Source organism: Dasypus novemcinctus, chromosome X (genome assembly GCF_030445035.2).
Source record: "Dasypus novemcinctus isolate mDasNov1 chromosome X, mDasNov1.1.hap2, whole genome shotgun sequence".
In the NCBI taxonomy this organism is placed as follows: Eukaryota; Metazoa; Chordata; class Mammalia; order Cingulata; family Dasypodidae; genus Dasypus; species Dasypus novemcinctus.
This window is the reverse complement of record NC_080704.1, coordinates 43726410-43752627: the sequence shown is the minus strand read 5'-3', so window position 1 is coordinate 43752627 and position 26218 is coordinate 43726410. Positions and strand designations below refer to the sequence as shown.

The window sequence follows — 26218 nt, the reverse complement described above, 5'->3', positions numbered from 1 at the left end:
CTTATTGATGTGGCCCAATCAAAGCCTTAATTATAATTTAATCAAGTAAAAATGAAAGCTCTGAATCCAATACAATCTCATATGCCCAGAGGAACAGACCAGTCCACAAACATAATCCAATATCTATTTTTGGAATTCATAAATAATTCCAAACTGTTTTATCTACCAAGATATTGTGGATGAATTGATAACCTCTTCCTACCCCCATGTCTTCTATCAGAGAAAGATATGAAATAATAATAATATTAAAATAATTGGAGTTTGTTCTGAGTAGCAAAGAGAAAATCTCAATAGCTAGTGTGCTGCCTCTTGTAATTCAGCAAGAGTCAGGTGTTAGAACAGAGCCAGATTTCCTTTCATCTCTTAAACAGAATTCATGCTCATTCTTGTGAGGAGGATTTCTTTCAGTTGTTCTATATTAGGGTCAATTTTTCACCCTAGGGGACATATGGCAATGTCTAAAGAGAGTTTTGATTGCCACAGCTTGGGAAGGGGAAGATGATACTGGCATCTAGTAGGTACAGGACAAGGCTGCTGCTAAACAGCTTATAATGCACAGGACTGCTCCCTCCCAACAGCAAAGAATTATCCAGCCCCAAATGTCAATAATGGCTGCGTTGAGAAATCCTGGCCTAGAATTTATTCCCTTCTAAAACCTGCACCACTAAGCAGGGAGGAACATCATTACGCATCTGGTGGCATCCCCTAGTGGGTGACTCTTGTGTGTGGCCAGTGTTGAGAAGCACTTACTGGAGCATTTAGTCTGATGCAGGACCCAGTTTTTTTGGACTGAAGGGTTGTTGGAAGATTGTTGACTTCTTGAGGAGGTAGCAGCGGTAAAGAAACTCACAGAAGATCACATGCTAGAGAAGATAAAACGGAAATTCAAGTTAGGGTTTTTGTTTGTTTGTTTTTTCCATGAGATAACTCTGGATAAACGAATTCAAAAACATTTGAGGAGATCTTCCAGGGCCCATAGTCTAGCTAGCAGACTAGATCATTGTGGCAAAGAGAAAGGTGCCCTTCTGAAGTGGATATGGTCCATGCCAAGGCTCTGGGTTTCCCCAATCCATAAGCAGTTGGTATTCAACTCCCACTTGCCACTTCCTCCAAGCATCTTTGTGCAGTGTCCAAACTGCACAACTTAATGCAGCAGCCCTAACTGGAATTTGCCTCAAGCTACATCTCCCTTAGGCAGGAAAGGGCAGGTCTTGCCTTACAGGTTGAAAAATAAAAGTACCTTCAGAGGCTTTCTCAAATGTCTCTACGAAACCAGATCCTGCAGGCAGCCTAGAAACCCTATCCTGATGCCAAGATACAGCGATGCCAGGTCACAAGGTGGAGAGTCCAGGCTGGTCGTGGTGTCCTTGGGGTGGTTGAGAACCCAAGAAATGGGGGGATCTGGCTTCAGGAAACCACAGCTGGATCCCCGAGGCTGTGTGTGAGACAAGGAACTTTCTGTACCTTGTGCTTCTGCAACAGTAGACCCTAGAAGGAGAACGTCAAGCTCCTTCCTAAACTGCAGCGCAGCAAGGACTCACCCCGGTCCAGGCATTAATTCATTCTTTTACAAAAGAGACAAATAAAAACTGTAGTATGGACTTTGGCGCCAGCTGAACCACAGACCCAAGTTCAAATCCCTGCTTTGCCTTTGAGAAAGGGCAAATCTACAAACCTCAGTTTCTTCTTGGATAAAATGGACACAACACCGGACTTGAGGCGTGGTTGTGAGGGTCACATCAGTGAACGTGGCTGCTGTAAGCGGCCGCATTGGGCCACTTCGGACCCTCTCGGTTGTCCCTTCTCTTTCTGGGTGACTCACGAATCTTTCTGCACAGACGGCATCATCCTAGTATTCCTGAATCTGGGAGGCGGTTGGGTCAGTCATGTGTGTGTATTCAGGATGAGCGGGGCGCACAAATGGAAAACAGAAAGATACTTTCGGATATTCCGGTTTGCTGGAGCACGCCCCTTGGCGCTCTTTAGGTCCGCGGGGTGGGGTGGGGGCTGTCAGCTCCGCTTGGAGAAGAAGTGATGGCACAAAAGGAGGGGCTGGCACCAAGTGGGAGCCCCGAACCGCGCCGTGTTCCGGGGAGGCGGAGGAAGGAGGGCAGGCCCGAGGCGAGAGGGAGGGAGAGGCGAGAGGAGGAGTTTTCCAGCTCGGCCTTCGCCTGTTCACAGTGCAGCCCCTTGGTCTCGTCCATATCTTCCCGCCCCCTGGAAGCGCGCTGAGCTGCCGAGCCCAGCGAAGCTCCGGCGCGCCATGGGGAACCCCGCACTCCGGCCCGCGGTGCTGTTGTCGCCGCCGCTGCTGCTGTTGCTGCTGCTCCTGCGCGCCCCGCCGAGCCGCGGCTTCCCAGGTAGGGGCCGGAGGCGGGGTTGCCTCCCCAGGTCGGCCCCCCGGAGAGGCCGCTGGGACTCCTTCACAGTGGACGGAGGGAGGCGCCGGGGGCACCCTTTGTTTGCGCCAGAATCGTCCTTTGCAGCTTCAGGGAGGGGTGAAGCCGAGCGGGACTCGCGTCTGGGCACCTGGAGGGGAGAGCGCATTGTCAGCAGCTCGCCAGGCGCGGGGTGTCCTCGCGGCGCCGTGAGCCCGGGCACCTTCTGCGCTCGCGGTTCCAATCAAACCCACATTGGCGTAGGACGCTACGGAAAGAAGTTTGGCCACGGGCTTATTTCTCACCACCCGGAGTTTTGCCACCCACGGTTTTTGCTCAGGGCCCGGGCCGGGAAGGCTGGCAGCTTGTCCTGGAATGAGTCTCTACCCTCCTTCCACTCGCGGACCCAGGCATTCCCCGGGGCCACAGTGCACGAACCATGGTAGAGCGGCTCTTGTGTACAGCAGAGGCGGAGCCTCTCGCACATGCCCCAACCCCTCCTCCTGGGGATTCCGAGAAAGTATGCGCCTCTAGGAGAGAGGTGCCAGTTGAGAGTGGTGATATGTGGCATGCGCTTGGTTAGCCCCAGGGAAAGAGGGCTACACACGCGCTGCTCTGTTGGGCGGTGGGTGAGGCTTCTTGTTGCTGGAGTGCAAGGTCTCTAGCATTTAAGGGGACCCTGATGTTCTTTGGGATTTGTATGGTATTGCCAAAAACCCTCTTTGGAGATGCCTTTTACGGAGCCCGGGCTAACTGTTTCTCCTGGGAACCATAGGTTAGGAAAGAGCGTTAGGAAAACAGGGCAACCTGAATGCAACCCTTTTGTCCCAGAACATAGAAGAAATCCAGGGGTTCAGTTTCTTTAGTATTAATGAGAAAGTGGGTTACATGGACTATTGGGCCGGCAAGTTTTTGGCTTTGCATTCAACCCTGTGGGTAGTTTTAACAAATAGGGTCTGAGAAATGAGCCCACTGAGTTCTGGGTGAAGATTTGGGGTTCCCAGATAGCACGCTTGGGAGACGGGGCAATGATGTGTTGGAAATCTATTTCTCTGCACTTCCTCCATGAATGAATAATAAACAAATGTATAAAAAAATAAATTAATAAACAGGAACTTGTGTGTCTTGAGTTGACCTTTGTAAGTTTATGCTGATTTGTAAGAACTCATTCAAAGCTAAGTAGGAGACTATCCTCAGGGCCTGGCAACTGCTATTTCTTCGGTGCTTTATTGTCCTCCCCACCCCTCCTTATTACCTGCCCCCCCCCCCCCCCCCCCCCCCCCCCCGCCACTGTCTTTAGCAGAATTCAGGCTAAATGAATCTCCAGGGGAAGAGGAATTCAATAAGTGAGCAAGGAGCAGCTTTGGGGTGAGGCTGGGTAAGCAGAGCAAGAGGTTTAGAAGGGGAATACAATTTTTCGTGCTGGAATTGGGAGGCTTCTGTGAGCTGCCTGGACATCTAGTTGAGCCTCTCTCCAGCAGGGGAACTTTTCCTCTTTTCCATCTGGCCTCCCACCTCTTCCTTGACCTGCCTTTTCACCTTTCTCTCTATCAGCTTCTACCCTGTTATAGCATAGCTTGGTGCCAAGGGCCAGCTGCCCACAGAATCGTGGGCTTGCTAGTTTGCACGGCCTCTCCTCCCTGTCTTTTGGGACCTGCCCCTGGCTGCCTGAATCCTTCTGGCAACCTGCCGACTGCCCCCAGTTGGTGGCCTCCATGCTCCTTGCCACCCCCTCCACTGGTTCCTAACCTGCCCTCCTCTGACTTAGCTTCTACCACAAAAAGAGCTGAAGCTGATCAGATTCAGTGTTAGAAGTGCCCCTCTTGGATCCCCTTTTGGCAACTTTCAACAGGGTCTTTCAAGAGAAGTACTCCTGCTGGGGTTGTCTAAACCAGAAGAGGGGATTTCAGTTCAGGCTGGAAGTTTTAGAAGAGGCTGGGGAGGGGAGATGCTCTAGGCCTGTGGGTCCCGGGGCAAATCATGTCACCTGAGTTCACCCTAAGTGCTGGGTGAGAGAGTGATTTTAAAGACCATTTCAGAAGCATTCTCTTAGCAAGTGGACATCAGGTATCCAGTAAGAGAAGGTGAGGGATCATGAATCAGGTAGCTCTGAAATAAGGATATTGGGGTCTAGGGCTCCATCAACACCCCAACTATGCAACCTAAACCTCTAGAAAGTCTCTGGAGTTTTTCTGTCTTTTGAATTTGATGCAGCTTTTTTTTTTCCTGCTGCTTTATTTATTCTTTATAGCCCAGCAAAGATGCAGTGTCTATAAAAACCCACATGAAGTGTATGGAGGGTTCATAGCAAAGTTGTCTGTGCTTAATTGTGTTCTTAAGCTTCTAAGAGATGGAAGTTTTGATTCTTTCCTTAATGAACTCTAGAAACCTTGTTCACATCTGAGATTTTGAAGGCTCACTCCACCTCTTCTGCAAGCAAGGCTGAAGATGGAGATTGAATGCTATGGCTTTGTGAATCTTCTTATGCCTGGAGAAAACTGGGAAAGTAGTGTGGTTCACCAGTCAGGAAAACCAAGTGAGGTTTTCTAAAGACTTGATGGAATAGAGGAGAGTATGGGCCATGATGTGAACCAATGTATATGAGGTGCAGAGGTGCCCAAAGATGTACTTACCAAATCCAATGGATGTGTCATGATGATGGGAACGAGTGTTGTTGGGGGGGGGGAGAGGGGGGGGTGGGGGGGGTTGAATGGGACCTCACATATATATTTTTAATGTAATATTATTACAAAGTCAATTAAAAAAAAAAAAAAAAAAGACCAAAGCAGTCTTCTGAGATGCCACATTTGTTTTTTTTTTTTTTTTTTTTTTTTAATTTTTTTATTTTTTATTGAATTTGTAATAATATTACATTAAAAATATATATGTGAGGTCCCATTCAACCCCACCCCCCCACCCCCCCCTCTCCCCCCCCCCCCCAACAACACTCGTTCCCATCATCATGACACATCCATTGGATTTGGTAAGTACATCTTTGGGCACCTCTGCACCTCATATACATTGGTTCACATCATGGCCCATACTCTCCTCTATTCCATCATGTAGGCCCTGTGAGGATTTACAATGTCCGGTGATTACCTCTGAAGCACCATCCAGGGCAGCTCCATGTCCCTAAGACGCCTCCACCTCTCATCTCTTCCTGCCTTTCCCCATACCCTTTGTCCATTATGTCCACTTTTCCCAATCCAATGCCACCTCTTCTATGTGGACACTGGATTGGTTGTGTCCATTGCACCTTTATGTCAAGAGGAGGCTCAGATTCCACCTGGATGCTGGATGCAATCCTCCCATTTTCAGTTGTAATCACTCTAGGCTCCATGGTGTGGTGGTTGTCCTTCTTCACCTCCATCTTAGCTGAGTGTGGTAAGTCCAATAAATCAGATTGTAGGTGCTGGAGTCTGTTGAGGCTCAGGATCTGGCTATCACATTGTCAGTCCAGAGATTCAAATCCCCTAAATATATCTTAAACCCCAACATTAACTGCACCTCCAGCACATTAGCATGAAAGTCTTATGAAGGGAGATCCCATCTGAGTCCAGATTCATCACACATAAACACCATTTCCAAAGAGGGGCCATCTGCCCTGGTAGTTAACCCCATCGGCCATGACCATAACTCCCATGGGTGAGATGCCACATTTGGAGATAACTATTAGGAGCTGAGCACCTCGCTCAGGATGTACAATTAAAGTCTCACAAGGAGGGGCTAGAAATTTCAATTTGGATTTAAAGCATGTAATCAGCTGGCAATTGCTCTGCATTCAAAAAGGATATATGCTGGGGAGAGTAGGACATTTTCATCTGGCATTTTCTTCATTGATAATACTTTCAGTGCTGTATATTGTTATGGCTTCCCATTTCACAGATTTGTGAGCTGAAAGAGACATTAGAAGCCATTGTTAAAGCTCTGTCTTCAAACTTTCCACTTCATCAGTCCTCCTGCCACAATTGAAGTATAACTCTTCTCTTTTCGATTATCTCATTTAATATTCTCCTTTCTAGTTGCTCTCATACTAACTCATTCTACTTTCTCTGGCCAGATTATGGTCTTGTAAGTACAGTTTTATTTTAGTGCAGTTTTTTTTTTTATCCTATTACTCCCCTAGTCATAAACTTAGAGTAAGTTAAGTGGAAAATCTCTGTAGGTTTTAGGGGGCTATCCAGCCTAATTTTCCAGCCCTTCACCCCTGCTTTCCTAAAATTCTGCCAAAATAGACTACCTGTTGTTACAGAACTTGACTCACATTTTCCCTCTTCTTGGTGATACTGCTTTCTGCATCAGGAAGCAACTGGAATGCTTCTGCCTAGCCACCTGTTTGTCCAAATTCTGCCCATTAACCAGTGACACCCCCCCTTTATGAAACCTTTCCCTGACTGCTCAATGGGAGACCTTGTGCTTTCTTTTATTTTTTATTTTATTTTTTTTAAGATTTATTTTTTATTTAGCTCTCTCCTCCCCCCCCCCCCCCACTGTCTGCTCTCTGTGTCCATTCGCTGTGTGTTCTTCTGTGATCACTTCTATTCTTATCAGCAGCACCGGGAATCTGTGTTTCTTTTTGTTGCATCGTCTTGCTGTGTCAGCTCTCTGTGTGTGCGGTGCCATTCTTGGGCAGGCTGCACTTTCTTTCGCGCTGGGTGGCTCTCCTTACGGGGCGCACTCCTTGCACATGGGGCTCCCCTAAGCGGGGGACACCCCTGCGTGGCACAGCACTCCTTGCACGCATCAGTGCTGCTTGTGGGCCAGCTCCACACGGGTCAAGGAGGCCCGGGGTTTGAACCTTGGACCTCCCATGTGGTAGGCGGACACCCAAACCACTGGGCCAAGTTCACTTCCCCTTGTGCTTCCTTTTAAACACCCACCGCTCGTTATGTCTCTCTTGTGGGATTAATCATACACGTTGTACACTGCGATAATTTATATACTCCTCTTAATTTTCCTCCTAGAGTCCGAGCTCTTGAAGGCACCAGCTGTGCTACGCCTTCCCCTCCTTTATATTTCTCATGGTGCCTAGCAGAGCATCTTGTTCCAAATGGTTATTTGTGTGCCTTGCATTAACAGTTTTCCCTCAGTTCAGGTGATGGGCTATTGGATAGGACGGAAGTGAGAGAAATTTGTGCACGGATAAATGGGACTTGTGCTACCATGAACCTAGAGGCATAGGAACTATGGCTTGCTGGCTACAGAGGTCACTTTTAAATCCACGAACACTCTCTGTTTAAGCAATAACCTTCTCTGTTGGGGGCTGTAAGATGAGAAACTAACTGCAGTCTCAAGCTGGAGTTTGCATTTATTATTTTTGTTGGCCGCTTTGCTCCAGCCCCTTCCAAATGGTTGAATGGTTTCCTTAGTAAAAGCAAAGATGTGTGTTGCATCAATTCCTCTTTTCGAGAACACAACTAAAATTGGTAATTGAAAGTGAAAAGAGTTTAAACAGAAGAAGATTTACTTTTGCCAGGCTATAGCATCGTATGAAATTGTAGCAGCCAAGTTATGACAAATACCTGGGTTAAAGATTCACTTCCAAAATAGTGTGAATAATAACCTCTCCTGAGTTCCAGTTTGTGGGGGGAGTTTCTCAGGCAGCCTCTCAGTTTGCAGTTGTGTGATTTCTTGGCTGCCAGCTTTTATGGGCCATTGTTTTGGGGGCCATTTAAGCCTGAAGCTTTCTCTGGGAAATTTGAACTTAGTTCTGAAAGCGAAGTAGTTTGTGCCTTCTCTAATGAAATCTAGGCTTTACCCAGAGGCTGACTTTTTAATATGGACACTGAATGATAGAGTTATGTGTTTGGAATACCAGGATGAAGACGATATGTAATTTCTTCTCTCAAGTAGCTTTCGGTCTTATGGGGAAACAGACACAGAGTTATCTAAAGTAGTAAATGCTATAATACTGTTGGGTTGACAGGTCCTGGGAGCACAGAGAGGACCATGCAGGAACATTAAACTTGGCTACTGAAGAACCATGCTACTACAGATACTGTTGGTGATGATGGCAGCACTAAGGAAGTTTAAAGTAAGGAGTCTGTAGGTTTCTCTAAGAACATTTTGAAAGTGGAAACAAAAATCTGCTTGGGTTTCCTCTTTGGGGGGAGAATACCCTCTGCCAATTCAAGACTAGATCATCCTCTTAAAGTCGGTGAGAAAACGGATACAGAAATCCACATACAAAGTAAAATTAAATTGCCAGTGTAGGTAAACTTTGATTGAACCAAAGAGCAGGTAGTCTCTGTAGCCAGTTGTACAATTTCCAGTTCTCTTTATTTACAAAGCCATGCCAGACAAAACCGACATAATTATATATTCTAACTGCCTTCAGGCTGGAGATGGCAACTTGCTATACCCCGCCCCATTTAGCAATATCTGGCACCTCCAGTGGGATGTTTAGTCAGTATCTGTGGATTAATCAATTGATTGAAGTAATTGTGACAGGGAACCAAATCATTCTATTTCCAAGCTAATAATTTCCATAGAAAAAGGAATGCAAGATAGCAAAATGTCAGAGGAAATTTATAGTACCTTAAACAAAAAGATCCATTTGGGCAAACAGCAAGTCAGGGTATAATTAATTGCTGAGACACTTAGATATCAAATCATCCTATGACAGTATTCTAGGAGACTTAGAAATTCCAGGGAGCTCAAGGGGCAAGAATTTCAGACAGAGATTTAGGGTAGTCTGTGCAAGAGAAATGTCACTAGTAGAATTGTTAAGCTCCTAAGTTTTCCAAATGACAGATAATTGGTTGCACCTGGATCTTACAGTATATGGGGCATGCTGGCCTTGGAAACTTCTGGAGCTCTCATTCCTGAGCTGAATGATTCACTCACCCGTAATTCTTAGCTCATACTGGATGCCTCTTCATGCATTATTCCCCGGGGAGAAGATAAATGGGTTTGGACATAACAGCTTGGATTATTCCAGAGGCTTTGGGGTTGTAAATTGAGTATATTGGTTTTAAAACTTTTTTTATGAGTAATAGTCAGACAGACCCAAACATGGAATTTGGGGGCAGACATTCTGCCTTGGACTTGAAATATCTTTGCAATATTTCTTCTGTCCTGCTCTTCACTGGGTTAAATTAGGGCCATAGGGCGAAAATTGAGCCAAGGTTTGGCAGGCCTATTGTGGCGTGGGGAGGAAGTGGTGGTATGATCATTTCCCCTACCTTCTAAGACTGTGTCCCCAGAGTGGCCATTCCTTATAGGAACTCTGACAGACTTATTGCCGCTGACTTAGCATTTATCATACCACGGATCCAATTCCTTTAAATATTCAGTGTTGAAATCCTGTTTCCACTTACATTTTAACTCAGCTTTCCATGGGGTAGGGTCATATTGTCTCACCATTGGCTGCATATGAATCCGATACCCCTTTTAATGTAAGCAAATCGGGCTCACTTTTATGTCCTCATGGCCTCACAGGGCACCTGGCTCCTGGGAGGGTGTCGGTGAATCTGTGGGATGAAATCTGCCTGGGAGCACACTTCTGGCCAGTCCTAACACACTGAATGGGTGTCTCAGGTTAGGCTCCCCTACGTGGACTATCTAATTCATGAAACTGTGGAACATCACACTGAGAGGGCATCTGGGCTAGTTTGAGTCTTTTGCGGACCCCAGAAAATCCTGTTCTTAAAGCAAACCCATTTCTGTTCCTGTAAACCCATGGTAGATGGGACGTTTTGATTAGATTAAGTTAAGGGACCTTCTGGCTAGATTACTTTTGATTAAATTACCTCAGTTAAGGGCCTTTGATTAGATTACCCAGGGGGGAATCTTAATCTTCTTACTGGAGTCCTTTATACTTGGGACTGAAAAGCCCCAAACAAGCAAAAAAAAAGCTGCAGAGAAAGAGAAACCCTGAGATAAGAGGCTGAGAAAGAGCTCCTAGAGGCGGAAAGCTGGCATCAGCAGAGCACAGAGGCATGGAAAGAGGCCCCCACCCCGAGAGATGAAAGAGATGAGGACTGGAAAAGAGGGGAGAGAAGAGCCATATGCCTAATCACCCACAGCTGAGCTCTGTGAGAAAGTAGCCTGGAGAAGGCAGAGACCAGCAAAGCCGCTCTTATGCCCTGCGATGTACCTGATCACCCACACTGCAAGCTGGTGAGACAGCACTTCTTGAGGATGCCTTGATTTGTGTACTTCGATGACCTTAGGTTTTCACCTAATAAATTCCCATTATAAAAGCCACCTCACTTCTGATATATTGCTCCCAGAAGCTTTTAGCAAACTAAAGCAGTACCTGAGATGGTAATTCCTGCATTTTAGGGATGATATTTTAGTGAGTTGAAGGGATTTATCTGGGGTCACACAGGGAGTTAGAAGTAAAGCTAAGATTAGAGATCAATTTAGTGACTCCAAAAAGCCTATCATTGTACTACAGGCATGTACTGAATTCAATTTTTGAGTGGCTACTATAGGTTAGGCACTGTGTTGGACACTGGAGATAGCCAGGCAAGAACAAATTGCATTGCAAGCACTCTCTGGGCCCCTGTCCAGGAGGTATTTCAGCATTGTTTTTCATACTGACAATTGCATTGGCTGAAGTCTCAGGGTCTCACATCTGGGGCTGCTTGTCCTCAAAGAGTCTGATAAGTTGCTGCTACAAGGCCAGTTTTTGTACCACGTTGCTTCCTCTTGAGACCACTTGCTTTGAACTCCCCAACTGATCTGTGATGACATTCTTTTAAAAGCTTTATTTAAATATGTGGCAGTTTGATATTATATGATTTCCAAAAAGAGGTATAGATTATGTTTGTAAACTAATCTGTTCCTCTGGGCATGATAACCTTTTTTTTTTTTTTAAAAAAGATTTATTTATTTATTTATTTCTCCCCTCCCTCTTTTGTCTGCTTTCTGTGTCCATTTGCTGTGTATTCTTCTGTGCCTACTTGTTTTCTCATTAGGTGGCTCTGGGAACCCATCCTGGGACCTTCCAGTGTGGGAGAAAGGTGATTATTCTCTGTACCACCTCAGCTCCCTGATATGCTACATCTGTTATTATCTCTCCTTTGTGTCTCTTTTGTTGCATCATCTTGTTTGCCAGCTCTTCTCATGGGCCAGCACTCCTGTATGGGGCAGCACTCCTGCTCAGGGCAGCACTCCTGCGTGGGGCAGCACTTGCGTGGGCCAGCTCACCACACGGGCCAGCTTGCCTTCACCAGGAGGCCCTGGGTATTGAATCCTGGACCTCCTGTATGGTAGATGGGGGCCCAACTGCTTGGGCCACATCTGCTTCCATGATAACCTTTTGATTGTACTAGATTCAGCAGAGACATCTGATTAAATTATGTTAATATTAAGGCTTTGATTCAACCATGTCATTAGAGTGCGATTCAGTGTTAAGTCCCAGCCCCCTTGGTGGCCTGATAAAACAGACTGTCACACAGAAGTAGACACACAGAGAAGATTAGTGGAGAAAGAGAGAAAACTCCATGAACATGGAAGAGGATCCTATGGCCCCGGGAAGAGAATTGAGCCATTTGCCTGATAGTTTGTAGCTGACCTTGTGAGGAGAGCAGAGTAGCTGAGCCCAGAAAAGAAATGAACCCTGGGAGGAGAGATGAGCCTTATGCCAGCCTGCAGCTGAGATTGGAAGAAGCTGAGCCCATGGAGCCTTAAGAAGAAAGAGGAAGGCTGAACCCTTACAGACATCACTGGCCATCTTGTGTCAAAATGTGGCAACGGACTTTCAATGAGGAAGTGCCTCTTTTTTAAAAAAAAGATTGATTGATTGATTGATTTCCAGCCATCCTGCTGTTTTTGCTGTCTATGTCCATTTGCTGTGTGGCCTTCTGTACCTATTTCTTTTTTTGGCTTCTCGTCTTTCTCCTCTAGGATTCACCAGGATTTGATCCTGGGGACCCCTGATGGAGGGAGGTTCCCTGTCAATTGTGCCACCTTGGTTTCTGGTCTCTGCTGCACTTCACCTTGACTCTCCCCTTTGTCTCTCTTGTTGTGTCATCATCTTGCTATATGACTCAGTTGTGCGGGTGCTGGCTTGCCACACAGGCACTGGCTCACCACACAGGCACTCATGCAGGCACTCGGCTTACCATGTGGGCACTCGCTCAAGCATTCAGCTCACTGTGCGGGCACTGGCTCACCATGCAGGCACTCATGTGGGCACTTAGCTTGCCACACGGATACTTGCACAGGCACTCGGCTCACCATGTGGGCATTTGGCTCATTGTGCAGGCACTCAGTCACCATGCAGGCATTGACTCACTGTGGAGGCACACTTTCTCTTCTTTTTTACCAGGAGGCCCAAGGGATCGAACCAGGGTCCTCCCATATGGTGGGTGGAGGCCTTGTCACTTGAGCCACATCCACTTACCAGGAAATGCCTTATTTATGTATTTATTTATTTATTTATTTCTCTCCCCCCCCCCCACCCCACTTGTCTGTTCTCTGTGTCTTGTCTGTTTTCTGTGTCTATTTGCTGAGTGCTCTTTGTCCGCTTCTGTTGTTATCAGCGGCATGGAAATCTGTGTTTCTTTTTGTTGCGTCATCTTGCTGTGTCAGCTCTCTGTGTATGTGGCACAATTCTTGGGCAAGCTGAACTTTTCTTTCGCGCTGGGCAGCTCTCCTTACGGGGTGCACTCCTTGTGCATGGGGCTCTCCTACCCGGGGGACACCCCTGCATGGCATGGCACTCCTTGCGCACATCAGCACTGCGCGTGGGCCAGCTCCACATGGGTCAAGGAGGCCCAGGGTTTGAACCGCAGACCTCCCATGTAGTAGATGTATGCCCTAACCACTGGGCCAAGTCTGCTTCTCACTAGGAAATGCCTCTTGTGGTACCTTGAGTTGGGCTCTTTATGGCCTTGTAACTGTAAGCTTTTACCTTAAATAAATACCCTTTAGAAAAGCCAATAGATTTCTGGTACTTTGCATCAACACCCATTTGGCTGACTAATACAATTCACACACAATTCATCCATTTGAAGGGTACAGTTCAGTGACAGTTATATTCACAAAATTATGTATCCATCCACACAATCAGTTTTCATCATCTCAAAAAGAAAGCCCACACCCCTTAGCCATCACCCTCCAATTCTCCCACCCTCACCACCAAGCCCTAGGCACCAATCTATTTTCTGTCTCTATGGATTTGACTATAACAAACACTCCATATAAATGGAAGCACACAGTGTTTGTCCTTTTGTTTGGCTTATTTCACTTAGCATAATGTTTTCAAGTTCCATCCATGTTGTACCATGTATCCATACGTCATGTTTTAATTGCTAAATCATATTCTATTGATGGATATACCATAATTTGTTTAACAGTCATCAATTGATGGTCATTTAGGCTATTTCCACTTTCTGGCTTTCTGAACAATGCTGCTATCATGAATAGTTTTCTGTATGGGCATAGATTTTCATTTCTCTTAGGTATATACCTCATAGTGTAATTGCCAGGTCATATGGTAACTCTATGCTTAACCATTTGAGGAACTACCAGATAGTTTTCCAAAGTGGTTGTACCATTTTACATTCCCACCAGCAATGAATGATAGTTCAGTGTATGATGGTGCCACATCCGTGTCAACACTTGTTATTATCTGTCTTTTTCTGTTGGGTTATTGCATTTATTCCAGCTTGATAACAGATCCCCCTCATGGGGTGAGTGACAAAATAGTGTTTATTCTGTCAAGAGTGGCAGGATATTGGAAAGAGTCAGCAAAGGATGTCTGCCACCTTTTTTAATGCTGGCTGCAGAGCCACTGCTAGTCCTAAGAGCACCTTTGAATAAATTAGGAAAAGGCACCCCCTCTGGGTATGTGTAGTTCCATAGGAAGAGGGTATGGTCAGCAGACAGATCTTGTTCTAATTAGGAAAAGGATAGAGGCAGTTCTCAAGACTTGGAGAGTAGAGGGCAAGCTGGATGTGAGACCCCACTTACCCTTTTGGGTATGGCCGTGGGTGTTGTGGTGCTGGGAATTCCCTGAACAACCATATGTAGCAGTCTTAGATGTCTATAGCTCAGCTGCATGTGGGACAGAGCCATAGACCCCATATTCTTTTAGGGCATATGACTATACAAAAAAAGAACCAAATAAAAGCTGTGCTTGTATATCAACTGCATCCTTTTTCCTCAAGGTGTGTTCCATAGCCCAGCAGCATCAGCAGCATCTGGGAATGTCTCAGAAATTCACACTTTCAGGCCCCATCCTAGGCCTCCTGAATCAGTATCTGAGTTTTTCAAAACACAAGATCCCTGATGATTTCTTTGCATGTTGAAGTTTGAGAAGTTCTAGTCTGGTGAATGAGTTCAGCCCTTTGCCCAGACAGGGTAGATTGCCTGTTTATTACTGCTACAGAATAGCTTGCTTCCTTTCCTCTCTCCCTTTCCTCTTGGCTTTGCATTCATCATTGAATTTTCTGGACTTCTTTTCCTAAATCCCCTGACATTCCTCAGATATGCATGAACAGTATTTAGGTTACTCCCTCCTCCTCTAACTCAGAAACAACCCAACCCTTAAGGGGCCCTTGAGTTCATTTCATTTTAAGTCTTCCTCCAGGAGTACAGCTCTTGCTTGACCTCACCTCAAGCAGCACATCTTCAGAATTATTGATAACTGATTCTTTTTTTCTTAAGATTTATTTTTTTTATTTCTCCCCCCCCCCAATTGTTTGTACTTCTGTCTGCTCTCTCTTTGTTTGCTATGTGTTCTCCATGTCTGCTTGTCTTCTTTTTAGGAGACACTGGGAACCAAACCTGGGACCTCTTTTATGAGAGTGAGGCACCCAATTGTTTGAGCCACATCCACTCCCTGAATGCTGTGCCTCTCATTTGTCTTCTTGATGCGTCATCTCATTGTGTCACCTTGTTGCATCAGCTTGCTGTGCCAGCTTGTTGTGTCAGCTTGCTGTCTTGCTCATCTTCTTTTGGAGGCACTGGGAACCAAACCTGGTACCTCTCATGTGGAAGACAGGTGCCTAACTACTTGAGCCACATCCGCTTCCTGATAACTGAGTCTTTTCATGGCTTTTCTCTGCAGCTAAGATGAATGATAAATAATTTCAGCTCATTAAGAAAGCCACACTAGTGTGATCATCTCCCCTCCTACCTGTCTAGTAAGACCATGTCTTGGGGCTGAGAAAAGCTGGAACTGACCGGCCAGAAAAGACACAGGGTCTACATATCTTTGTTCCAGAAACTGAAGCTTGGGAATTAAGGAGGAGGCAACACATTAGAGGATGGATGGGATTGAGACAAATGGGGAAGTCAGGAGAGCACACGCAGCCCCTTACATTAATCCCTCAAAGCCCCAGTAATTAGGCACGTCAAGAAGAGTGAATGGACTGGGAGAGAGTATAAACTACAATGTAAACTATAATCCATGCTGTGCAGCAGTGCGCCAAAATGTGTTCATCCATGCAATGAATGTGCCACAGTAATGAAAGCAGTTGTTGAATGTGGGAGGAGTGAGGGGGTGTGAGGAGTGAGGTATATGGGAACCTCTTATATTTTTAATGTAACATTTTGTATGATCTATGTATCTTTTAAAAAATATAATAAAAAATGAAAAAATACAAATACATTAAAAAATTTGAAAATTAATTAATTAATTAGATAAAAAGAAGACTGAACAGTTAACTGCATTAAAAGGGCACGTCCAACCATTGAATGGTATTTGGATAGATTGCATTTGGGTGACTGTGGGAGTCTGATGAAATGTGACTCCTCTGTATCCGTGCTTATGTATTTTGACTTGGTAGGTCTGGAGCTGGGCCCAGTAATTTAGGGTAGAAGTCTATCAGTTAAGGCTGCATGGGCCAAATTCACCTACCTCTTTTCAGTATGGTTAATGAGCTTGTTGTAGAGAAATCGGGTGTGCATGGTATTGAAGGCCAGAACACGAGAACTCTGAGAAGGAGTTGATTTATTTCTACCTGCCGGGCTTGGTGGACTCTTGTCTTAATAAAAAACCGAGCCTGAATAGCATTTTTTGGTTTCTTTTATACAGAGGAAGTAGGATTAGGGAGACAAACAGTGATTATATGCAAATAGACTTCTTGTTAGTTTCTTCAGTGTTTTTTCTGAGTATCAGATAGGTTATTACCTCCAGGTAAGTTTGATTTAACACATATTCCCCACATTCCAAGCCAGCTTGGATTTAGCATATCTTCCACATTCCGTCTGGATGCAACCTTGAATACACATTCAGTCTTATATCCTTTTTGAACATTCAAAGTCTGTAGGGACTATATTACTTATTTGGACTTTTAGGGACTAGGTACACTTGGAAACAATTTTTAATTAATGCACAAGCTATATCAAGCTAAGAATGCATTTTACATTTTTAAATGGTTGAAAAAAGTCAAAAGACTAATATTTGGGGACATATGAAAGTTTACATGGAATGGAAATCTCAATGTCCATAAGTCAGATTTTTAAAAATAAAATTTTATTGAGGTATGTTATTCATACATGAACATACATAAACAACTAGTGTAGAGTAAAAGTTGTGCACTTATAAAAAAACCTACGTATCATTACACAGGGCTCCCAGACATCACCCCACCACTACCTTGCATTGCTGTGCAACATTTGTTATGAACTATGAAATAGCATTGTCAAAATATTACTACTAAGTATAGCCCGTATCTCACATTTGGTGTATTTTTCTCTAACTCACCCAATTATCATCACCCTTTATAGTATTACACAGTCGTTATAGTTCATGGGAGGATGTTCTCATATTTTTCCTGTTAACTACAGTCCATCTTCCACCACTGGATTCCCTGCTGTTATACAGTCCAATGTTTGTTTTTTAAATAAATCAATTTTATTGATACACATCAGTAAAGCATACAATTCATCCAAAGTGTACAGTCAGTGGTATTTGCTACAATCAAATAGTTGTGCATTCATCACTTCAATCATTATGAGAACATTTTCATTATTTCAATAATAATAATAATAAACAAAAAAACAGCATCAGTCAAGTTGTATTGGAACACAGCCCTGCTCATTTGTTTGGGTATTGTCTACTGCTGCTTTCCTGCTACCATAGCAGAATTGAGGGGTTGTAATGAAGACCATTTGGCCCACAAAGCCAAAAATATTTACTCTAGGGCTCTTTACATTAAAAGTTGCCAATCCCTGATCTAGGACCACTACTCAAAGTGTGAGTTGAGAGCCAGCTCCACCTGGGAGCTTTATAGAAATGCAGAATCTTGAACCCCATCTCAGGCCTATGGAATCAGAACCTGCTTGTGAAGCACAGCTCTAGTTATTTATGAGTTTCCCCAGGTGATCCTGTGGACAACTGGGTTTGGCAACCATTGCGGTAAAATTTGTACTGCTTCCATCTTTACTCAACCCAACTGGGGCTGCCTCTCCCCAACCACGAAACTCAACCCAGGACTCTACTTGGCCATAGTTAGGCAAGGGGGCTGTTTAAAGGGTCTAGGCCTGCATGCTCAAACTAGTACAATACCATTATTGTTAATTTTTCTGACAGATAAGTATCTCATTCTTTATGTTTGAGACATGGTAACCTCCTGATACGTTAGACCATCTAGAAACTAGGGCCAGTTCTTACCAATTCTTGGCCAAAGTCTATTGCCCTAATCTGCAGCTGGAGGTCAACTGCCCTTTGCTACGTGCTGACAGATTTTTTTTTTAAGATTTATTTTACTTATTTATCCCCGCCCCCCACCTGCCCCATTGTTTGCACTCATTGTCTGCTCTCTGTAACCATTTGCTATGTGCTTTCTGTGTCTACTCCTCTTTAGGAGGCACTGGAAACTGAACCTGGGACCTCCCATGTGGGAGAGAGGCACTCAATCCCTTGAGCCACCTCCACTTCTTGCTTTGTTGTGTCTCTCATTGTGTTTCTGTTGTAGAATTTTAGAGAAGTTCAATTATTTGAGTATAGAGAGGCCAGGACTCAGGAATGATTTTGAGAAGGAAAAATGGTTTATTGATGGCTGGCCGGACTCGGGAGCTTTCTGTTTGAATCCCGAGCCCTGAACAAGATTTTCAAACATCTTTTATACAGAGAGGAAAGGCCAAATGGTCCCTTTGTTTCAGTTCTCAATAGGCTTCAATTAGCATATATATCTTCCACATCTTAGGTAAGCTTTTAGCATGGACTCCAGACATTCTAGATAAGCTTTTAGCATATTTGGTTTTTGCATTTCCCCTAAATACTTAAAGTTTATAGCCCTTGCATTGTTAAACTGTTCCCTGGGACTGGAGCCTGTTGCCATTGTCCCTAAGGGCAGGACTGCAGCCTCTTACCATTCCACACCCACAGCCTTCAGCTTAGGTTATCTCTGAAGAGACAAAGAGCCTTCCGCCCATAGCCCACCTCATTTCCTCTTTGTGTCTTCTTGTTTGTCATGCTGTTGTGCCAGCTCTCTGTGCCAGCTGACTGTCTTGCTGTTCTTCTCCAGGAGGCACTAGGAACTGAACCTGGGATCTGCCATCTGGTAGGTGGGAACTCAATCGCTTGAGCCACATCTGCTTCCCTGACAGACTTTCCTGATGCTGCTTGAATTTCTGGGAGGTAAACTCTGATTTCCCCAGATCTGCTGCCCTGCCAGGATTCTCCTATGTGGTGTGATTGGCAGCCCCCCACTGACCCCTCTCCCTGGCAGCTGCTGAGGGATTTGGTTTGGACATCCGTCTATTGTCAGTTTCTTCAGGAGCCTGTAATTTTTCTGCTAGTCAGGACCATTCCTGGGCTGGGTAGGTACCCCTAATAGAACATTTCCTAAAGTGACTTCCTTTGAAGCATTGCTTCCCAGAGAGGTGAAATAATAGATAACCTATGGACAATAGGAGCCTTTGCAAATACAATGGGAAATCCTGGGTTAAGCAGGTTTCTTTCTGCAGGGCTGCTCAGAGTCATTCTTATGCTGATGTGCCCTCTTCTTCAGAGATATTCAAGTGTGGTTCCCAGACCTGCAGTCATCACTTGGGAATTATTAAGATATGCAAATTATTGGCTCCAGAGTCAGAAGCTGGGGGAGGGAATGTGGGGGTGTGTCTGTGTGCTGGCAGTCAGTGTTTTAACAAACCTGGTGGTTGATTCTGATACGTGCCCAAGTGGACAAACCATTCATGTGGACCTTTTCAAATGGTTTTCTCAGAGGATCTCATTAGACTAGTGTTGCATATTTGTTGTTTTTAATGGAATCTATGTGTTTTGGTTTTAGGATGGAACATTTGGAAACTTGACTTTGAATTTCCTGATGCTTTTACTGGGGGAAAACTAAACTGAATTAAACAAAACCTTTGGGTAACATCATCTGTCCCACATCTGTTCGCCTAAGCAGTTGTGTTCATACTTGGTCAGAGGAAGTTTCCTTAAGTTGAAAGCCACCAGCTTTGGGCTGGTGCAAACGTGTGTTCTTTAAAATGTGCTTTTGTATATTAAAATGTGAAGAAAGCGGGGGAATGGCCCTTGGAATGTATCCTGTCTCTCTCCTTCTCTGCATATTGCCTCCTTTCAGAATACTCTCCACTGCAAATGTCCTCATCCGAATTCCAAACTCATTTTTCCAGGCTGGCCAAGTCCAGATGGCTTTCACTGGTGCCCTTGCCCACAGTGAGTGACCCATTTCTCACACGTGGCTTTGGCACAAGGCGCCTCTTCTTTCCTTTTCAGAGCTTAGCTCACTCCCACTCATTCCAGAGCTTCTTTTCTTTACCATTTGCTCTCAGGACTAGTGGTGCCACGACCTTGGGCCTGTGTGTGGGCACTTTGCTATCAGAATGTTTGTAATTGCTGTGTTGTCTCTTAGTCTGACAGTCCCAGTGACATGGAGGCTTGAGGTGAGGTGGGAGGAGCCTCTAAATTCTTCTCTTCTCTCCATGGGTGGCTGCTGAGGGTATCGGAGGAGAGTGAGTAATGAGAAAGCCACCCAGGCCTTGAGTTTTGGCCAAAACAGTTGAGGTGACTGACAACTTCAGTTTCTATACTTCTTTTGGGGACAGAGAAAAGAACTCTTAGGTTCTTGACTTGGTGGTCTGAACGGTTATATTTAATCTTCAAAATAGCTGAAACTCTCCTCTGATGAATGCAGTTCATCATTTATTTTAAAAAATAAAAGTGAAACAGGGGGAGCAGATATAGCTCAGCGGTTGAGTGCCTGCTTCCCATGTATGAGAGCCTGGGTTCAATCCTTGGTACCTGCTAAAATCAAAAAACAAAACAAAACAAAACATGTGCAGTGTAAAGACTTAAACAGAAACATAAAATGTTGAAAGCACATCCGCCCCTCATTTTCCTCTGAACTCCAGTCTCTTTTTTCAGAAATTGCTGCTCTTAATAGCTTGATATATATACTTCTAGGCATTTTTCTATGCATATGCTTCTTAAAAAAACAAAAAGGGTGAAAATGAATGTGCGATTGCATGCAGAAACAAGGGTTAGTCTCACAGTCATCATATTGTGGGAAAGAAGCCAGTTACAAGAGTACATGTGATAACAAAATATGAGGTTCCAAAACATGCAAGACTAGCCTATGTTGATAGAAGTCAGAGTAGGGACTGTCTTTGGGGGGACGGGACAACTGGGAAGGGCTAAAAGGGAGTCTTCTGGGGTGCTGGAAATGTTCTGTATCTTAATTTGGGTGGTAGTAAAACAGGTATATACATATATAAAAATATATTGAGCTGTATACACTTAGAAAAGGTTGTGCACATTACTGTATGTTATACCACAATTAAAAAGGAAGAAAAGAACCAAGGGTGGGAGGGGGGCTGTAGAAATGGCTTTAAGTAAGTTCCACAACTTGCTTTTTTCACTTAAAAAATATGTTTGACACAACTTCCATGCCATCACCCCTCCCCTAGACAACATTTTGGAAAGATAGTGGTGGTTTTTGATTGTTGAGTTGACAGAGAAAGGGGACTTCCTGGCATTTATTGGGCACAGGGTTAGAGTGCTAAATACCTTGACATGTGCAGGACAGATGTGCACAATAAAAAAACCACAATGTTGAGAAAACTCCTTTGGCAATATGACAAGGAAGGGTTATTGGTTTAGGGTTTTGGATGGGGGGGGGCATTGGGACAGGGCACACCTGGGGCAGGCTTCCAGGGAGTGTGCAAGTGATCATTTTGTCATAATGTGTTGTATCGTGGGTGGCGACCCACATAATGAGTGGGAAGGAATTGGACTCCCATCCTGGGGGGGCCGATACATTCTCAAACAGAGGGGAGGTGTCTCTCCAGAGCATGGGCGGTTCCTAAGAGAGGAGGGTAGACTAGTGTGTCAAGCGCTCAGCAGTGTTGCAAGTGTCTATGAATCTTGTCCTTCAAGGAGTGAAGCCTGGTGGTCACTGTGGGCCCTGAGAGGACAGGGAGGGAGGAATAGAATAGATGAAAAAGGGGGTAGTTAAGGGGCAATGGAATTGTTCTGCATGATCTTGCAATGATGGATACAGGCCATGTTAAATTTCATCAAAAATTTGTAAAAGTATATGGTCTAAAATGTAAACCATAATGTAAACCATTGACCATGGTTAGTAGCTATGTTTCAATATTTGTACATCAGTTGTAACAAACATACTATCTACATATTAAAAGGTTATTAGTAGAGAAGGGGGGAAAGGGGGAGGATGATGGGTATAAGGGAATCCCCTATATTCTGTATGTGACTTTACTGTAATGTAAAACTTCTTTGAAGACAAAATGAAAAAAGTAAGTTCCTGAGGAAGAAATGGAAGAAAATGCCACTGTACATACAGGACAACAGTTATTACAGTGATGCAAGACAAATTGTAAAAAAATTTTTTTCTTCTTTTTCATTTTTTTAATACCCCAATTTTTTAAACTTTATTTTAGTTTTAGTTTTAAAAATTATTATGTATTTTATTTCTTATGTTTAATCCTATCATTACTATCTCATTTTCCTATTAATTGAATTTGGCAATATTCTTGGCTTCATTTTTGAAGAAGTTTTGGATCACAGAAGGATTACAATTATGGCAGGGAAGGATCATTGGTGTAGGGTGTTAGTGATGGGGGATAAAGGGGAGGAAGTTCACTTAGGCATATATATAATGTTTATAAATATCTTCAAGTGTTTATAGGCCATTGCCACAGTGGGTAGAGATTCACACAACAACTGAAAGAATATTGAATTTCCATCCTGGGGAGCTCTGCCACATTCTCTAGTGGAACAGCAACAATCCCCCAAGTATAGGGGCAGTGACTAGTGAAGAAGTGTGGTCCATTGATGGGCCCCTGATATTGATGATTACACTTATGAACCTTTTGCTCTTGAAATTGCAACTTAGCCTAGTGTTATAAGGTGCCTAATAGTTACCTCCTGAGAGCCTCCATGTTGCTCAAATGTGGCCACTCTGTAAGCCAAACTCAGCATATAAATGCATTACCTTCCCCCCAGCATGGGACATGACTCACAGTGATGAACCTCCCTGGCATCAAGGGATTACTACCAAGCACCGACTGGTGATGTGACTGGAAAAAGACCTTGAATAAAAGGGGGAAAATGTAAAGACAAATAAGTTTATATGGCTAAGAGACTTCCAAGTGAGTTGGGAGGTCATCAGAGAGGTAACACTAATTCATGTCTCAGCAGGATCTCATATACAGTCAAAGTAGATATTACACCAAATAGTGGGGCTCCTGAGGGCTCTGGAGACACCCAGGTCCTATGGTGAAGGCAGATAGCTCTGGAGTTTGGTGCCTTGCCAATGGTCCCTACTTTGGAGTTTGTGCTCCCAAGTGTGACAGAGGTGGACTCAGATGTGACTTCTTTACACATGCCTCTTTTACTTGAACATATAGTTGACACTGGAGTTTGTAGGTGTTTGTCCAAGAGATTTGAATCTCTGGGCTGTCCATGTGTCAGCTGGACCCTGAGCCTCCGTAGAGTTGCAACACCTACTCTCCAGTTCATTGGACTCACTCAGGACAACTAACAAGGAGGTGAGGATGGACACCACCATACCAAGGAAACAAGAGAGCCTACAACTGCAAGCAAGAGAGTCCCATTCATCAGCTGTATGGTATCAAAGCCCCCTCTCAATTAGAGGTGGAGTTGGCATCACCATCCCAGAATCCTCAGGATTGGGGAATAAAATATAGGCTAGAGTGGACTTACTGGTATTCTACTATAGGCATTGTGATTCTAGCAATGGAAAAATTATATCATTGATGTGGAGACAGTGGCCACTGGAGGTGCTGAAGTCAAGGAGAGGGAAAAAGAGGTGTAATATGGGGGCACTTTCAGGACTTCGAATTGTTCTGAATGACATTGCAATGACAGATACAGGCCATTATATATCCTGCCATAACCTACAGAATGGAGAGGGAGAGAGTGTAAAATACAATGTAAACTATAATCCATGCTGAGTGGCAATGTTCCAAAATATGTTCATCAATTGTATTGATCATACCACACTAATGAAAGAAGTTGTTAATATGGGGAAAAGTGGGAAGTATGGGGAGTGGGGAATGTGGGGATCCCTTATATTTTTTTATTAATATTTTATGTAATCTAAGTATCTTTTAAAAATAAAAATATATTTTAAAAAAAGAGCTAGCCCTCTCAAAATGCCCTTAGTGGCCACATTGCGTAATACCATTTTACATTTTTGCAGTGTTCTCTTGTATAGATGTTCAGAATATAGGTGCATTTTGGACATGGTTCTTTATATATTTCTCTCAACTAGATGTTGATATGTATGAGTTCTTGATTTATTTTTACCTTCTAAAAAGAATTGTAAAGAAGTATAGGGGGAGCGGCTGTGGCTCGAGCTGTTGAGCTCCCGCCTTCCACAAGGGAGGTCCTGAGTTTGGTTTCTTGTGCCTCCTGAAAAAAGAAAAACAACAAGCAAAACAAATTGAAAAAATCAATTCAAGGGAGCTGATGTGGCTCAGTGGTTCAGCACCAACCTCCCATATATAAGGTCTTGGGTTCAAATCTTGACCTCCAGTACTTCAAAAAAAAGAAATGCAGTCATCTTATTTGCCAGGAAATGGAGGCAATTTGGTGCTCCCCAAAGGTCAATGTGGTGCAAGAGAGAGGTCTTCTCCAGCTCAGTGTCTCCCTCCCATGTTCTGTAGCTCTTTGCTGCCACGTGGTCTCAGCCAGTACCTTCTGCAGAAGACCTGGTGGCATTTTCCCTCTTTCCTTGAATTTTGAGTATCCCAGTTGATCTTTGTGGAGGACAATTAAGTCATCAGAGGACCATGTGTCACATCACAAATTGCTTTTGATCTGATGTCTGGTATTAATTTGAAAGCTAGACCTCTTTTTGTCTGTCTGTGTTGAATGGGCAGTCAGATTCCAGGGCTTTGTTTATATCCCTTGATGGGAACAGTCCTTGGCATTTGTTAAGAGCCCCTTCTTTGAGCTGACCTCCTCATATTTACGTGCCTGTCCTTTTCCTGTTTCTCCTCTCCCCAGCTTTAGTTGATGGTTGGGGACACACTTTGGCCCTTCATAATATTAAACAATTGAAGGAGATTGAATTGGACAAAACATTATTTTTCCCTTGGATGAGAGTAATGCCTTCATTTATTAAGTTATCCTTTAACTTTCTTTTGGTTAGCTTTGTAAAATATGGCCACAATTAAAATCTCACAAGCCACATGCTGTCTTAATTGCCTTATGTAATTAAAGGCAGAAAGCCTGGGGACTGCCCAGACATCAACTCTGCCCAGAGAAATTGGAACAACACCTTGCATAATGTCAGGCTTCCTTCTGGAGACTCATGAGAAGAGTTTGAATAGGAGAAGGAACATTGTCTCAGGTGAAATGCCTATGGAAGCAAGGTTGTCTCTGAGGGGCTTATGCCTGGCAAGGGTCACTCTCTTGTTGACCCCTGACCTTAGCACCATTATTTTTTTTCTGGATGAAATCAAGTTAATATGGACAATTAAGAGCAGCCTTTATGGGGACAGAAGTTACATAAGGGTGGTGGTGGGATGCAAAAGAGAGAGGAAGAATCCCTGTGGCAGTTTGATATTATTTATGAATTCCAAATAAGATATTTGATTGTTTGTAAACTGGTCTGTTCCTCTGGGCATAATAACCCTTTGATTGTATTAGATTCAGCTGAGACATCTGATTAAATCTTGTTAAGATTAGGGCTTTGATTTAACCATGTCATTAGAGTGGGACTCAGCATTGAGTCCAAGCCCCCTTGATGAACTAATAAAACAGACTCACACAGAAGTAGGCACACAGAGAATAGGAACACAGAGGAATGAGAGAGCTCTTTAGACATGGCAGAGGCTTGGGAAGAGAGATGAGCCTGATACTCTACAGCTGAGCTTGTGAAAGGAACACAACAGCTGAGCCTGAAAAGAAATAAACCCTGGGGAGAGAGATGAGCCTTATGCCAGCCTACAGCTGAGATGGGAACCACAGTGCCTTAAGAGGAAGAAGGAAGGTTGAACCCTCACAGACATCGCCAGCCATCTTGATTCATGTGGCCAATGAATTTGAGTGAGAAGGTGCCTCTTGTGGTACCTTGAGTTGGACTCTTAGGGCTTTGTGACTGTAAGCGTTTACCCCAAATAAATACCCTTTTTAAAAGCCAAGAGATTTCTGGTACTTTGCATCAGCACTCCTTTTGGTTGACTAATACAATCCCCTATAGGACTGAGCCCCTGTTGCCTGGGGCAGGGATCCAGAGTAGTTTCCTGGTGAGAATTTCCCTTACTGCCTTTCTTCCCTTCCCTGTCTCACTTCCCCAGTCCATCACCACGCTTCCTGGGATTGCCACCTACACGAGCTACTTGCACACATGTCTTTGTCTTAGGAACTGCTTTTGGAAGAACAGATATTCAAACAGACAGTGGCTTAGCTGTTTCTGATC

At 44.2% G+C, this 26218-nt stretch overlaps 1 protein-coding gene across 2 annotated transcripts in view; it reads left to right on the top strand.

Moving 5' to 3' along the window:
* The first annotated feature begins 2164 nt into the window (after nt 1-2164).
* SRPX (sushi repeat containing protein X-linked) overlaps nt 2165-26218 on the top strand; it is a 102344-nt gene continuing 78290 nt past the window's right edge. For both annotated transcript variants that reach the window (XM_058292259.2, XM_058292258.2), the window contains exon 1: nt 2165-2360. In XM_058292259.2, coding sequence (XP_058148242.1) covers nt 2264-2360 — 97 coding nt within the window. In that variant the 5' untranslated portion in view covers nt 2165-2263. The remainder of the gene's footprint in view (nt 2361-26218) is intronic.